The sequence below is a fragment of the Orcinus orca genome, chromosome 1 (assembly GCF_937001465.1).
Source record: "Orcinus orca chromosome 1, mOrcOrc1.1, whole genome shotgun sequence".
In the NCBI taxonomy this organism is placed as follows: domain Eukaryota; kingdom Metazoa; phylum Chordata; class Mammalia; order Artiodactyla; family Delphinidae; genus Orcinus; species Orcinus orca.
In genome coordinates this window covers 51,634,123-51,650,711 of record NC_064559.1, presented here as the reverse complement: position 1 = coordinate 51,650,711, position 16,589 = coordinate 51,634,123, and the positions used below count along the sequence as shown (strand labels likewise).

The following is a 16,589-nucleotide window of genomic DNA, read 5'->3' as shown; positions in this document are numbered from 1 at the left end:
TAGAATATCAGCAGAATTTGGTGACCACGTGGGGTTATGAAGGGGCGGGGGAGGATGGTGAGGGGATAGAAGACTTAAGAGATTTTGACTTTTAGAGGTTGAGCAGTTGGTCATAACTGCAGGCATCTCTGTCAGACCCACTTCCCCTAATTATACTGCTCTCAAGCGTTTTATGTTCTGGCCTTCTTTGCCTGGAGATGCAGTTGTCCACTTGTTAGGTGCCGATAAAACTGACTTGACTCCTCTCTCATTAATTCATTCCACAGATACATAGTGAGCACTTACTATACGTTTAGCACTGCTCACCTCTGAGGATGTAAAGGTAAGACATGCCCTTGAGGAACTTAGAGTCTAACAGGAAGAAACAGATATGTAAACACATAGATGTGATAAAGTGTATGTTATGACAGAAGGACCTACAGCAGGGTCTCTCCACTTCAGCACTGTTGACATTTGGGACCAGATAATTCTTTGTTGTAGGGGGCTTTCCTATGTATTGTAAGATCTTTAGCAGCATCCCTGGCCTCTACCAACTACTGGATGCCAGGAGCACCTCCCCAACAGCTGCAGTGACCAAAAGTGTCTCCAGACATTGCCAGGTGTCCCATGGGGGCAAAACTGCTCAGGGCTGAGAACCACAGATCTGCATGTTACCACGGGGACACAGAGGAGGGGGTAATTCTACCTGGGTAGAGTCAGAGGAGACCCAGTTTGAGCCATATTAAGAGGTAGCCAGGTGATCCTCAGATGGACTTCAAGAACTAGGCCTTCTGTCAGATCAAACGCCTACATGAAATTCCTAATCAAGGCTTTTTGATAAGCTTTCAATATTTTTGTTACCGTGGATGACAAACGTGTTCACAGTTTGTTTGTTTGTTTGTTTTGTGGTACGTGGGCCTCTCACTGTTGTGGCCTCTCCCGTTGCAGAGCACAGGCTCCGGACGCGCAGGCTCAGCGGCCATGGCTCACGGGCCCAGGCGCTCCGCGGCATGTGGGATCTTCCCGGACTGGGGCACGAACTGTGTACCCTGCATTGGCAGGCGGACTCTCAACCACTGAGCCACCAGGGAAGCCCCACAGTTTTGTTTTAAATTTATTTATTTAGTCATTGATTTTCAAGCTTTATCGCAGTAAGAATTGTACATATTTAAGGTGTATATATATATACTGTGAAATTAAAAACTTTTAAAAACCATTTTTACAACACAATTTACACCAGTGGAACAAAGAATTGAATATCTTTTCTTTCATCAACAAATGTGATTTTGATATTTCCCTTGATGGTACAAGTGGATTTCAAAACCAGTCAAACTTTTTCCTAACGAGTACTTCAAAATAATGATGAAACTTCAGGTACAGAAGCGGCTGTAGGCGCCGGAAGCGCGCCGCGCAGGAACCCGGCTCTCTGCCCCGCCCTCCCTGGGCCTCGCCTTCGGCTGCGCAGCCTCCGTGCGCATCCAGACGGGAACTTCCCCCGAAGATTCGCAGGGGCGGTCCCGGAGGCAGAAGTCGATACCTGGCAGCGCACAGCTTCCCGCAGCAAATTCAGTGAGTATCAAATGGCTCGCTGGAGGCCCGTGGGCATGCCAGCTGACTCCACTTGGCTGCTTTCTGAAAAGTGTGGGTGGAGGTTACTTTTGGCTGGAGGGTCCCCAGCACCTCCTTTTCCCCGAACCCTCAAGCTACCCTTATGGGCTAAGAAAAAAATCAGTCTATTAGACCGCACCTGTAACCTATTCATGGTAGATGAAGCAGGAGGAGCTCCGTTCTCACGTTAGAGGGCATCAAAATCACCTGCAGGGCTTATTAAAACATATTGCTGGGTTCCTTCTACCCGCTTCCTCCCAGGTTCTGGTTGTGCAAGTCTGGCATGGGGTCTGATAATTGGTATTTCTAACTAGTTCCTAGGTTATTCTGTTGCTCTGGAACCACAAGTCGAGAATCACTCTCATAGAAGTTAAACAAAGTGTTTTCTAAATACTCCAGCCCCTTCTCACTCCCTCTTAGCCTGGTTTATTTTCCTTGAGAGCAGTTATCATTACTTGATATTATATATATTTATCTGCTTTTTGTTTGTCCTTAGTAAGGTCCAGGAGAACAGAAACTTTGTTTTGCTCTTATAGTTCCATATTTTAGAACAGTGCCTGGCACATAGTGGGAACTAAAAGATATTTGTTGCTTGAAAGAACACGTGTTTTGGAAGGCGTCAGACAAAGCTGAAGCCATGAGAGTGAAAAAGCTTGCTCAGGAAGAGGGGAAAGAGTAAAAAGGAGAAGGGCCAAGGACAGACCTTGGTGTGCATGGACATTTAATGGAATAAGAGAAATAGGAAATAAGAGCAGAAAGCTAGGTGCCAAGCTCAGTGAAGCAGCATCCGAGACACCCACAGAGGAGAGACTTTCAGAAAGGGAGGGGACACCAAGCGTAAACAGCAGAAATCATCTAAGATGAAAAGACTGAAAAGTCTTTAAGATTTGTCAGTTAGAAGATTTGTCATTGATGATTTTGGTAAGACTGACTTAAGACGTTCAGGGTAGTAGGCTGATTGCTTTGGATTGAGTAGGGAATGGTGGATGAAAAAGTGGGAAAGAATGAGTGTGGACAGTTTATTCAAGGATTTGGCCAGGAAGGAATGGCTGAAAGTATTTCTCTGTCTCTCTCCCTTTCTCTTTCTGTGTGTCTCTGGGAGTCGGAGCAAAGTCACTTTCTAGTGGTGAGGCAGGAGTGTGTAAAAGTTTAATAGGGGACTTCCCTGGTGGCACAGTGGTTAAGAATCCGCCTGCCAATGCAGGAGACACGGGTACGAGCCCTGGTCCAGGAAGATCCCACAGGCTGCGGAGCAACTAAGCCCGTGCGCCACAGCTACTGAGCCTGCATGCCTAGAGCCTGTGCTCTGCAACAAGAGAAGCCACCGCAATGAGAAGCCCGCGCACTGCAATGAAGAGTAGCCCCCACTGGCCACAACTAGAGAAAAGCCAGCGTGCAGCAACGAAAACCCAACGCAGCCAAAAATAAATAAATTTTAAAAAAAAGTTTAATAGGGATGGCAAAGGCTTAGAGTAATTGCTGTGGGAAATAGAATTGAACGGTGACATCACATGGCCCCAAATTGGGCATAATGTTAAAAAACTGTGGGAGGTAGGAATGCTGTATAAGTTCTATCAGGAGCTTCCAACTCACCTACTCCTTTCCTGTGTTTTCAAAAGATTCTCTCATACTTGTCATGAGGCATATATTAAAGCTTCAGAGGCTTAAAACACACAACACAGAAACTCGTTACTGGCTGTTCTCTAAGGCAGGAATGCTGGTAGGAGCAGCTGCAATGGAAATATACTCCCAGATACAAGCAGGGATGGGAGGAGACCAGATGCAGACAGTTAATTACCAGAAGAAAAGTGGGCTCTGGTCATCATAATAGGCTGCAGGATGGCAAACACATTGGCCTGACTCACAGAGCTCTCTGGTTGTGGTAATTAATTGTAGGATCCCAACGGATGAACTCAACAAAGGACTCACTAAGTCTTTTTGATTTGTGTAACTACAAAAGCAAACAAACCAACAAAACAATTCTTGGTCTTTGTGAACAGAGGCCTCTCGTGAGTGAGCGACGTGACTTGTCAATCCTATTCCAAGAACTAAATCAGATCCCAGACCCAGAGCATCTTGCGTGTAGCCTAAATATTCTTAAAGAAGGATGCTGCTGAAACACTGTACCTAAGGACTGCAAACCTTTTCTCCAGCCTTTCCCCAAAGGTCTTGCAGTCCCTTATGGATAACTGTTCTGGAGAAAAGGAGGAACTAAACTTTTCAGTAACTATCACTAATTTCAAACAAACACAAACGTCACTGTTTGCTGTCAGCATTCTGAGCTTATAGGGGTTAGGTGATAAATGAATTAAATTCTGGTCCAAGTTCACCTTTGGGCAGGGCTAGTGGGACTGTGAATTCATCCTGTGGTTAGTACCCTACTTGCCAAGTAAATAGCTGGAATAGGTAATCTTAGCAACTGACAGAATTCCTACATGGGCACATTCACTCATTGAGTAAGGGCTATTCTGGAAGAAAATGCCAAGCGGAGTGCCAAAATAGTAGATCAAAAGCGTTACCACATACCTGGAGAATTCCAGAGGTGAGTGTCACCATCAAAGGCGTGAAAGATGCTAGGGTGATGGTTCCCACCTCATTCCCATTTACTTCCCAGTTTAGCCATCACAGAAGTCTGACAGGTCTCAGAGAATGACAGTGCATTATTGTAAACCCAAGCAAGTGATAATTCCAGTTGTAGCTACTCTTCCAAAGGGGGTCTCCTTATTGAAGAAACTCAGCCCCTGACACTCAGCAGTTATTGATCTGGGACTTAGCTCCAGAATATCTTTGTAAAAAATCCTTTTTTTTTTTTTTTACATTACTCACCAATAACTTTCTATATTCAATCAAAAGTTTTGTTTTTATTGCCTATTACTCTTATATCCTTGTTCATTTCTATCAGTTTCTTCTCTTTAAAGTGGGGATCATAACTGTACCTTTCTCAGAGTAATCGGGAAGAAAACTTGATAATCTATGCAAAGAGCATGTAGTAAGTGCTCCATAGGTGTTACCTATTATCTTAGATAATTGGGGATGAAAATCTGGGATGTCGTTTTTCAATCCATTGTTCATTTTGCTGGAGTCATTCTCAAGTTGTTTAGCGAGATGATAAACTTTCAGAATTTCTGCGTGTCTGAAATGTCTTTTCCTCCACTTAAATGCTGATTTGACTGGTAAAGAATTCCAGTTTCAGCTTTGAAGATATTGTTCCATTGAGAAATCCAATGGCAGTCTAATTTCCATTGCTTTATAGGTAACCTGTTTCTATATAAAAGCTCTTCTTTTTCTCCTAGGTTTTGTCTAGGATGGGATCTTAGTTTCATTAGTTATCCTAAGGACTCAGATGGCCCATTTAAACTGAAAATTTGTTTTTCTTCAAATCTGAGACATTTTCTTCTTTTTAAACGTCCAACCCTCACCACCATTCCATTGTTTCTGTAACATCTGTCATTCAGATGTTGGAACGTCTGGCTGGATCCATTCTTCATGTCTCATAATTTTCCTTTTTGTTAATTTGCGCTATTTAGCCCTGTCCGTTCTGCTATAAACCAGCCCATAAATCTTTTCTGTCTTTCAGAGATTACAAAATATTCCTGGTTCATTGATGGAACATTTTGTTTTTATAGGTTTTTTTTTTTTTTTTAATGTCATGGGATTTTAGATGGAAGCTAAAGTAGATGTGTGTGCTCTGATTTCCTTCTTGATTCGAATTCCTTGGTTATCTTTTGGTTTGTCTTGTTCCTTTAATTAGATTGTATATTTTAAGGTAAAAGTCTTCATACTATGCCTCTCTAGTCTACACCTCTTATATACTGTTTTCTGGTTTTCTAGCACCTTATAAATCTGGCTCTTTCCACCTATCCAATAAATACACCCCCAGGTTGTTTGCTCAAATTCATCCTCTTCTTTAGTTTCCCAGCTCTTTCATCTCCAGGGGCACCTGGAATGTTCTCCAGTCATTCAAGAAGCCCTCCTCGGGCTTCCCTGGTGGCGCAGTGGTGGGGGGTCCGCCTGCCGATGCAGGGGACGCGGGTTCGTGTCCCGGTCCGGTTGGATCCCGCATGCCGCGGAGCGGCTGAGCCCGTGAGCCATGGTCGCTGGGCCTGCGCGTCCGGAGTCTGTGCTCCTCAACGGAAGAGGCCACAACAGTGAGAGGCCCACGTACCGCAAAAAAAAAAAAAAAAAAAAAAGCCCTCCTTGCCTCACCCATTCCTCTCTTCCGGGAGCCTAAGTTGCATCTATCTAGCTCAGCAGTGATTCTCCACCAAGCACCAGAATTGCCTAAAATTTCCCCCAATAGACGTAGACCTGCTGAATCAGAATTTCTGCCGATCAGACCTGGGCATCATTTTTCTTCCTTAAATAAGCTCCACGGGTGAATGAGAGGCACACCGAGGCTAAGAACCTCGCAACCTCCTTATCGGGCTGCCCGTCCGTAGGGCGGGACTGACCCTCCCTGACCCTGGCTGGGAGGTCTTTGGAGGGGTTCTTGCGCGCTGCCGCACCGCGTGCCTTCCAAGCACGTCGCAAGAGGCAGGCGCCGGATATCCCAGAAGGCCACCTACGCTGCCTGGGAGCCCGGCCAACCGGCCCCAGGACTGGGGCGGAACCCAGGCTAGACTCCGGAGCAGCCAGGACCTGCCCGACCGTCCGTCCCTGAGGGGCCGGAACGCGGCGCCATGGGAGCGCCACGCGGGCCCTCCGGCACCAGTGCGCAGGCGCGCAACCCGCTTCGCAGCTCCTCTTACGTGGCCGCTAGTTAAGGGAGCGCCTTTGACTTTGCTAGGCCCACAACGGCAGCGCCGGCGCCAGCTCCAGGGTGAGGGGCGCTTCGCCTGCTTCCCTCCGGCCTGCCTCTTTTACCCTGGGTCGTGGGCAGTCCCCGGGGCGGGCGCAAGGACAAGTCCCCATTTTGCCGGCGCCCTTGAGAGACGTTGGGAAAGGGGCAGGGGACCCCACCTCCACCCGTCGCCCGAGCGAAGTAGGGAGGGGGTGGGCAACGATGAGGTCGTTGACTCGGAAGGGGACGCGGGGATCCTCCGCATAGGTTTGGGGTGGAGAAAGTATGCCGGTGCGAGCGTCTTTACGCGGAGCCCTGTCCTCGCGCTGGGAAAGGGGTGTTGCATTTGCCTCCTTCCCAGCCCTGGTTCCCAAAGGGTGGACGAAAGATTTATCTGATACGAAGTTTGCAGTGTAGAGTGAGACCCCGAGCAATCCGAGTTAACGCTTCACCGAAAAACGAGCCAGGAAGTCGGACTTCTCACACACTAGGCCGTGGCAGGGATTTCTTGCGATGCACACGGGTTAATCAACACAGGTTGGGATAAAGACTGAATTGTATGGGGGCTTTGCTAAACGAAGTTTCAGAGCACCCTCGAGGTACTGCTTCTGCCTCATCACCTGTAGAAGTCGCATCTCAGTTGTTTGTATTCCACTATTGGCCATTTTAGACTTCTTACTGTATTTATTTTTCCATCTTGGGTTTGCCTGCTTTTCCTCACGAGCAGTGTTTCTGTCTTAAGTCTTGTAGGGCGCAATGTCTGAACAAGAGCGTATACAGGAATGCCTGAGGAAGGAAATAAGGTCACTTCTCATTTCCACCAAAGATGGTTTGACCCCAGAGCAGTTGGAAAAGGAGTACCTTTTTATGGTTGGCAACCGTTTACCACTCCGAAACCTTGGGTATCGGTCCACCATGGAGCTGGTGTTGGGTATGCCTGATGTTGTCAGCGTCTACCCCTGTGGGGACGGTACTGTAATACTGAAAGGTAGGTTTAAGATTTGAAGGTCTTTGAACTTTGCAATAATAATCACTTAGTAAAGAATTGTTCTAGCTCTGCAATTATCCTGCATCCCCAGCAGGGGATTTTACTTTTGTGAGGGAGAAGAGGGATCATAGGCACCTTAGAGGTTGTGGACAGAGTTAGAGCTTTAGCACAACCAAGAAACCTTCCCCAGAATACTGTGCATTCACAAAAACTACATTGTGCATGTGATTTAATATTATTGCACCTTAAGTCAGGAGAAACTTAACGATGGGACTTCAAATTATGAAATCACGTTTAAAATTTCATAAAGCACAGAAACATAATTGTAGGGAAGTTTATTGTTCATCTCCAGGGTGTCAGATCTTTCAGGAGTTAATTAGCAGCAGTGATAATAAATTGGGTTTTACTGTTCATTCTTCATCCTGTAGTAGAGAAGCTAACAAGCTGTTGTCTAAAATGCAAGAAATGGAGCAAGCAAGGGTTCGTGTTTATCATGTCACCTATATACACAGCTCCTTGGAGAGTTACAAATTATATAACCACAGATGCAAAGAATAAAGAAGGAAGTAAGTTTTCACCTAAATATGATTTCTTTTTTCACACCTCCTTAGCCATTCCAGATGAATCCACCAAAGGAATAGCAAGTTTAGTTGCAAAACAGAGGGGCAGCCATAAGGTTCGAAACTCCATGCAGAAGGGAAGGGCCAGTGTTCGCTTTGGGCCCAGATCTCAACGGCGAGTACCTTACCGAGGAAGGGTGCCCCCTATTCTTCCAGCTGTCGTGAAGAGTGAGTTGAAAGACCTCTTGACGTTATCTCCTATTCTCCTTTCTGATTTTGAGAACGCATTTGCCAAGCGATTTGGACGATCATTCCAGTATGTGCAGTATGGCTTCTTCTCTATGTTTGAGGCGCTGAATGCCGCTGCAGATGTCATTTCTGTAGAACAGACCAGAGCAGGTTCTTTGTTGATGCTGAAGAAGAGCCTATCTGAGGAAAAGCAGAGAGGATGGCCAGCAGGTAAGCATATTAGCACTGGTAACTATTGCAGATCAGCAGACTTTGGAGCAGTTGTAGTACATATGTACGTATGTATGTAATGGCTAAGCTTCAACAGTTTGTTGAAGTTGCATCCTGGCTCTACCACTTGCTAGCTATATGATCTCAGGCGAGTTACTTAAAATGTCTAAGTCTTAGTTCCCTCATCTCTAGAATAGGAATAATAATGCTTACCTCTTGGAGTCAGGCTGAGATGGGGGTCTGTAAAGTGCCTGGCATTTAGTAAGCTCATAATAAGTGGTAGCTATTATTATGAAAACACAAGATCAGCTCTCTCTTGAGTACTGAAAAAGAACATTAGTTATATGTGTTCAGGTAAAGAAGATATAACATGGAAAATGAAAAGTTTTAAAAATAATACTAGGGCTTCCCTGGTGGCACAGTGGTTGAGAGTCCGCCTGCTGAAGCAGGGGACGTGGGTTCGTGCCCCCATCTGGGAAGATCCCACATGCCGCGGAGAGGCTAGGCCCGTGAACCATGGCCACTGAGCCTGTGCGTCCGGAGCCTGTGCTCCACAATGGGAGAGACCACAAGAATGAGAGGCCTGCGTACCGCAAAATAATAATAATAATACTAGTTTGTAGCATTTGCCATCTGATCTTTGCTAACACTGATCTTTGATATCCTAGCAGGCATTGTAGTAATTGATGTAGTGTAATGATAACCACCTTATTTGTATAGCAATTTACCTTGGATTCTCATACTATAGACAAGTTGGGTGAGTAACCCAATCTTATCCTTATAGTTAAGGAAGCCAAAGCTCAAGAAAGTTAAATGACTTTCTGAAAATTTCATGACTTGAAAAGTGGTACAGCTAGAGTTAGATACTGAACTCTTACTACTGCTCATTCAGTGAGCTTTTCCTACCCAATCACTGTCTCCCTTAAGGGCTCAGAAAACTGATGTGATCATTTGTATAGTGTCCCTCTAGACCCTTGACTGTATAGAATCTATACACTGCCTATTTGGGGAATTCTATGCCTGTTTCAATGATTTTCTTTTTTTCTCAAAATTTGTATTTAGATTAATATAGGTGAACCATGAGAATATCATGAATTTACAAACCAATATTTAAATTGTGGTGGGAAGTGTAATTTGACAAGAATATGCTAGGGGGTTTACAGACTCTGGTCAGGGAAGGCTGTAGGGGCCACTGAGTGTTTTGAGTCTAAACCTCAACCGTATCAGTATTTGTTTTAAAAATTAAAAACAATTTTTTTGGGCCCTGCTGCGTGACTTGTGGGATCTCAGTTCTCTGACCCCCAGCTGTTGAACCGAGGCCACGGCCGTGAAAGCCCGGAATCCTAATCACTAGGCCACCTGGGAACTCCCTGTATCAGTATTCTTACGCTGCTCAAACTTTGGGAGAGTAACTCATGCTATGAAACTTACGTGAGATTGAGTTGTATAAAGCAGTTTGCCAACTTATTGACTTGTGGGGGGTGGATATTCCTTCCCAGTGATTGAATTGTTCATTTTCCCCATACACGGTACCTTATTCCTCATCAGGATATCTTGGAAGTAATTTTTTTGTGTGTGTGAGCTTGATCTTAGGGTAAAGAAAGAGCTAGGCCATAGTGGAGTCCGGTGATCTGTCTTTCATGTTGTATAACAGAATATACCTCTCCTGTAGTATTCCCCTCCATACAAATCTTGAAGAAAAAAAATCTATACTCTAGAAGAATATCCTTTATTCTGTAGCTTTTCATTCCCCACCCCTCCCCCCATACCACTAGATGGTTATCCAGTTTGAAAAGCATAATTCAAGCAGATTCCTTATTTGAAGACTTTTTGGTCTCCTAAACAGGATACAGCTTTTTAGGTTTATACCTATTGAATCCTGCCTCTTTGTAATTATATTCAGGTGTCCTTAAGTGGAGTTTTAGATAGCCCCAACCTTTCAGTAACACACTTATGATCTTTTGGTTTTCTTCTGTAGGTGACTAATCATTCCCTTGTATGTAAATTTTATTGGCTTAACATAAAAATGTAAGCTTACTTAATTTTTAGTTCTAAGTTGAGGGCCTAGCCTCTATATATAAATACCAGAAAACTAGAAATTGTTAGTGATAATTTTTCTCTCCTCTTCTTTTATTCGCAAAAGGTAAAATTTTTACCCAGCCTTTTAGAAGGAAGCAACAAGGGTCATATCCCACAGGCTCCCCAGTAGCAATGGCACGCTTTTCACAACCCACTTCAAACATGGAACCACCGAAGCAAATACTGGACGTGGAGAATACTTCTAGGTCAAATGTGGAGACTTCAAGGCTGAATCACACTGAAAAATTAAACCAGGTGAGATATCCGACTTTGGAGTTATAAATACACCAAAAATGTGTTTAAATTCAGTGGCTGTTACTTAGCTCTCATGGAAAAGCTGACCTTTTAAAATTCAAGTCGTTCACTTATTTCACATTTAACTTAAGCATTTTCTGTGGTTCTGTGGATTAGTTAAGAAGTGAGAGGTGGCAGTGAAAAAAGAGTGCAGTTTTATCAACTCCATGGTTTCAACTGTTTTCTGCAGATGACTCCCAAATCTGTATCTCTAGTTGCAGCTTCTCACCAAAGTTATAGGAGCATATTTGCAACTTAACTCATGAATATCTTCACCTGAATGGCTGGCCCTGAGCACTGCAATCCTGGTATTTTTCTGTGACTATGATGCTGAAGGACTTTGAGTAAAACCCACTAGAATAAAGCCAACAAAAGCCTGATTATGTTAGCAAGATAACAACCTAAGTAGAGCTCCAAATAAGCACATGGAAATTAAAGACATAAAAGTGGTTCATTTCTGTAACTTAAAAAAATTAGCTTTAGTAACATAATTTACATATAGTAAAATTTGCCCATTGAAAATGTACACTTTGAGTTTTAACATATGTATCTAGTTGTGTAATCACCATCAAAATCAAGAAACAGCATTTCCATCATCTCCCCAAAGTTCCTTCATGCCACTTTGTAGTTGATATCTTTCCCCAACTACAGCTACAGGCAACCACTGCTTTCTATAAGTATAATTTTGACTTTCCAAGAGTTTCATATAAGTGGGATTAAATAATGCTTAGCTTTTTGTGTCTGGCTTCTTTAACAGGATGCTTTTGAGATTCATCCAGTATGTATCAGTGGTTTGTTCCTTTTTCTTGTTGAGTATCATTCCACTGTACTGATATACCTCAATTTGTTATCCATTCACCATTAGATAATATTTGTTTCCTGTTTGGGGTATTATGAATAAAGCTGCTATGAACATTTGCTTACACTTTGTATGAACATTGACTTCATTTCTCTTGGGTCAATACCTAGGAGTAGGATTGTTGGGTCAGACAGTAAGTTTAACTTTTTAAGAAATTGCCAAACTGTTTCCAAAGTGGCTGTACAGTTTTACTTTCTCATGAGCTATGTATAAGAGTTCCATTTGCATCTTTGTTAACATTTGATGTTATCAGTTTAAAAAACAGTAGCCATTTGAGTGCGTGTATAGTAGTATCTCATTATGGCTTTAACTGAAGTTTCTCTAATGATAAATAATATTGGGTATCCTTTCGTAAGTATATTTGCCATTTGCATATCTTCTTTGAAGTGTCTAATAATATCTTTTGCTCATTATTAAAAATCGAGTTTTCTTTGTATTGAGTTGGAAGAGTTATTTATGTATGCTGGTTACAAGTCCTTTATTTTTTTTTATTTTATTTATTTTTATTTTTTTGGCAGTACGCAGGCCTTTCACGGCCGTGGCCTCTCCCGCCGTGGAGCACAGGCTCCGGACGCGCAGGCCCAGTGGCCATGGCCCACGGGCCCAGCCGCTCCGTGGCATGCGGGATCCTCCCAGACCAGGGCTCGAACCCGTGTCCCCTGCGTCGGCAGGCGGACTCCCAACCGCTGCGCCACCAGGGAAGCCCACAAGTCCTTTATTGAGACATGTTTTGCAAATATTTTCTCCTGGTCTGTGCTTACCTCTTCATTTCCTGAATCCTGTCTTTTGTGGGGAAGTCTTTAATTTTGACGAAATCTAATTTATTTATTTTTTTCTTTTGGTTCTTGCCTACCTAATAGATTTTTGGTTAATCCAGAGTCACAAAAATATTTTTCTATGTTTTATTCTATAAGTTTTTTGATTTTAGTTCTTAGGTCTATTTCAAGTTAATTTTTGTGTAAGGTACCAGGTATGGATCAAAGTTTTCTGCATATGGATAGCCAATTATTCCAGCACTATTTTTAAATTTTTTATTGTTTTAAAATTTAATTTAATTTATTTATTTTTGGCCATGGGGCATGGCATGTGAGAGCTTAGTTCCCCAACCAGGGATCCAGCATACACCTCCTGCATTGGAAGCTTGGAGTCTTCACCACTGGACTGCCAGGGGAATCCCCAGCACTGTTTTTGAAAAGCACTCTTTCCTCACTGGACTACCTTATTAGTTTGGCACTTCTGTAAAATCTGTTGACCTCATCTATGTGTAGGTCTCTTTCAGGACTCTCTGTCTCTCTCTCTATTCTGGTCCACTGATCTACATTGATCTGTCTTTTTGCAAGTATCACACTGTCTTGATGACTGTAGTTTTATAATATGTTGAAATTATATGGTTAGGTCCTACAGCTTTGTTCTTTTAAAAATTGCTTTGGCGGGCTTCCCTGGTGGCGCAGCGGTTGAGAATCTGCCTGCCGATGCAGGGAACGTGGGTTCGTGCCCCGGTCCGGGAAGATCCCACATGCCACAGAGCGGCTGGGCCCGTGAGCCATGGCCGCTGAGCCTGCGTGTCCGGAGCCTGTGCTCTGCAACGGGAGAGACCACAACTGTGAGAGGCCTGTGTACCGCAAAAAAAAAAAAAAAAAAAAAAATTGCTTTGGCTATTCTAGGTTCTTTGAATTTCCATATAAACTTAACTTGATATAAATCAGCTTGTCAATTTCTACCAAAAATAATTATGCTCTCTGTGATTTTGATGAGAATTACATTGGATCTATAGATAAGTTTGGGTGGAATTGACATCTTGACAATATTGAATCTGCTGATTCCTGAGCACAGTATAGCTCTCCATTGATTTAGATCTGTAAATTCTCTCAGCACTGTTTTATAGTTTTCAGTAAACAAGACTTGCATATATTTTGTTAAACTTACAGCTACATTTTTCATATTTCTGATACTATTATAAAGGGTATTGTCAATTTATTTTCTAGTTAATTATTGCTTGTATGTAGAAAATCAATTTTTTTTGTATATTGACCTTGTATCCTGTGACCTTGAATCAAGGTACTCGATAAACTCAACTCTAGTTTATACTGGGAGTAAAGACAGTTTTACTTCCATTTCAATCTATATGACTTTTTTTTCTTACCTTATGACAAAGGCTAGTTTCTCTAGTTTAATAATGAATAGAAGTGGTGAGAGTAAAAATTCTTGCCTGGTTCCTAACTATAGGGGAAAAGCATTCATTTTTTCATCATTAACTATTATGTTAACTGTAGCATTTTTATAAATGCCCTATATTAGATTGAGGAAATACTCTTCTATTCCTAGATTCTGAGAATTTTTTCCATGAACGTATATTGAATTTTTCTCCATCCATTGAGATGATTATAGGATGTGATACTATGATTTATAATAAGAAATATATATTTGGTCTTCATCCTTTTCTGGCACGGAGCTCCTAAAACCTATGGAAATTCCTAAGTAAAGAGAGTAATAAAGGTATCTTTTGTTATTTTAATGAGGTAACTTTTGGAAATCACCTAAGGATGGGTTGCTGTTGGAGTCAGCCATGTAATTAGAGGGTTGGAGATTAAGTTCAGTCATAGCCAATAATTAATCAGTCATGCTGATATAATGACGCCTCCATGAAAACCCCAAAAGTCTGGGTTTAGAGAGCTACCAGGTTGGTGAACACCTAGAGATTTGGGGAGAATGGCATGCCAGGAGAAGGCGTGGAAGTTCTTTGCCCCTTCCCATATACTTTGCCCTATGTATCTCTTCCATTTGACTTTTCCTGAGTTATATCTTTTTATTTATTTATTTTTCATTCATTAAAAAGTCGAGATATAATTGACATATAGCATTATATTAGTTTCAGTACAACAGGATTACAACAGGATTAGATATATGTATGTATTGTGAAATGATCACCACAGTAAGTGTAGTTAACATCCATCACCACACATAGTTACAAATTGTTTTTCTTGTCATGAGAACTTTTAAGATTTACTCTCTTAGCAACTTTTAATTATAGAATACATATTGTTATTAACATAGAATATATATTATTATTAATATACAATTAATATGTATATAAATAATAATTGCCATGCTGTACATTACATCCCCAGGACTGATAATAACTGGACGTTTGTACTTTTTGACCACCTTTACCCATTTTGCCCGCCCCCAGCATGCTGCCTCTGGCAACCATCCATCTGTTCTCTGTTTCTAAGAGTTTGGGTTTTTGTTGTTGTTATTTTTGTTTAACAGATTTTGCATGTAAGGGAGATCATACAGTATTTGTCTGTCTGACTTATTTTCCTTAGCATAATGCCCTCAAGTTTCATCCATTGTTATTACAAATTGTGGGATTTCCTTCTGGTTTTATGGCTGATATACATATTCCACAACTTCTTTATCCATTTATCGTTCGATGGACACTTAGTTTGTTTCCATGTCTTGGCTATTGTAAATAATGCTGCAACATGGGAGTGCAGATATCTTTTTGAGTTAGTGTTTTTGTTTCCTTCGGATAAATACCCAGTGGTGGAGTTGCTGGATGATATGGTGTTTCTCTGTACTGTTGTCCATAGTAGCTGCACCAATTTATATTCCCCCCAACAGTGCACAAGGGTTCCCTTTTCTCCACACCTTTGCCAACATTTGTTATTTCTAGTCTTTTTGATAATAGTCATTCTAACAGGTGTTAGGTGATATTTCATTGTGGTTTGGTTTGCATTTCCCTGATGATTACTGATATCAAGCCACTTTTCATTTACCTATTGGACATCTGTATGTTTTTGGGAAAATGTTCAGATCCTCTGCTCATTTTTTAATTGAATTATTTAGGTTTTTTTGATGTTGAGTTGTGAGAGTCCTTTATATATTTTGGATATTAACCCCTTATCAAATATAAGATTTGCAAATATTTTCTCCCATTCATTTTATTGAGGTCTTCTTTTCTGTGCCATTTGATGTAGTCCCACTTGTTTATTTTTGCTTTTGCTGCCTTTACTTTCAGTGTCAAATTCAAAATATCATTTCCAAGACCGAGGTCAAGGAGCTCACCATCTAAGTTTTCTTCTAGGATTTTTATGTTTTCTGGTCTTACGTTCAGGTTTTTAATCCATTTTGAGTTACTTTTTGTGTATGGTGTAGAGTTATATCCTTTTATGATAAACCCATAATCTAGTAATTAAAATGTTTCTCTGAGTTCTTTGAGCCATTATAGCAAATTAAATTGAACCCAAGGAAAGGGTTGTGGAAACCTGATTTGTAGCCACTGGATCAGAAGCTCAGGTAACAACCTGGACTTGCGATTGTCATCTGAAGTCAGAGGATGGGGTGGGGGTTCAGTCTTGTAGAACTTGGCCCTTAACCTTGGAATCTGAATGCAATCGCCAATGTCAGAATTGAGTTGAATTGTAGGACACCCAGCTTGTGTTGAAGAATTGCTTGGATATGGGGAAACACCCTCACACACATTGTAATTGGAGTCAGAATTCTGTAGAGCTTTTTCTTTTTTAATCTCTTTGTATGATAAATTACATTGATTTGGTTTTTTTTTTTAGCATTAAAGGAACCTTATGTTGCTGAATGAATCCAGCATGTTGGTCATCATGTCTTTTTATATATTGCTGGATGTGATTTGCTGTTTTCTTGTTAAGGACCTTAGTGTTAATGTTCATAAGGTATATTTTTCTGTAGTTTTCTTGTAATGTTTTATCTGGTTTTGGAATCATGGTAATACAGGCCTTTTGAACTGAGTTGGGACGTTTTCCTTCTTTTTTTTGGCAAGAGTTTGTATTAGGTTTCCCTAAACATTCCACTGAATTCATCAGTGAAGCAGTCTGGACCTGGGGATTTTTTGGGTAATGATTTTAAATTACAGACCCAGTTTCTTTAACAGATAAAGAGCTATTCAGATTATCCATTTCTTTGTTTGTTAAATAAATTTATTTATTTATGGCTGCGTTCTGCCTT

At 41.7% G+C, this 16,589-nt stretch overlaps 1 protein-coding gene across 1 annotated transcript in view; it reads left to right on the top strand.

Annotated features, from left to right (window-relative positions):
• Nucleotides 1-7,115: 7,115 nt before the first annotated feature.
• TDRD5 (tudor domain containing 5) overlaps nucleotides 7,116-16,589 on the top strand; it is a 97,284-nt gene continuing 87,810 nt past the window's right edge. Inside the window, exons 1-3 of the mRNA XM_033428181.2 lie at nucleotides 7,116-7,355; nucleotides 7,967-8,374; nucleotides 10,518-10,708. Coding sequence (XP_033284072.1) covers nucleotides 7,124-7,355; nucleotides 7,967-8,374; nucleotides 10,518-10,708 — 831 coding nt within the window. The 5' untranslated portion in view covers nucleotides 7,116-7,123. The remainder of the gene's footprint in view (nucleotides 7,356-7,966; nucleotides 8,375-10,517; nucleotides 10,709-16,589) is intronic.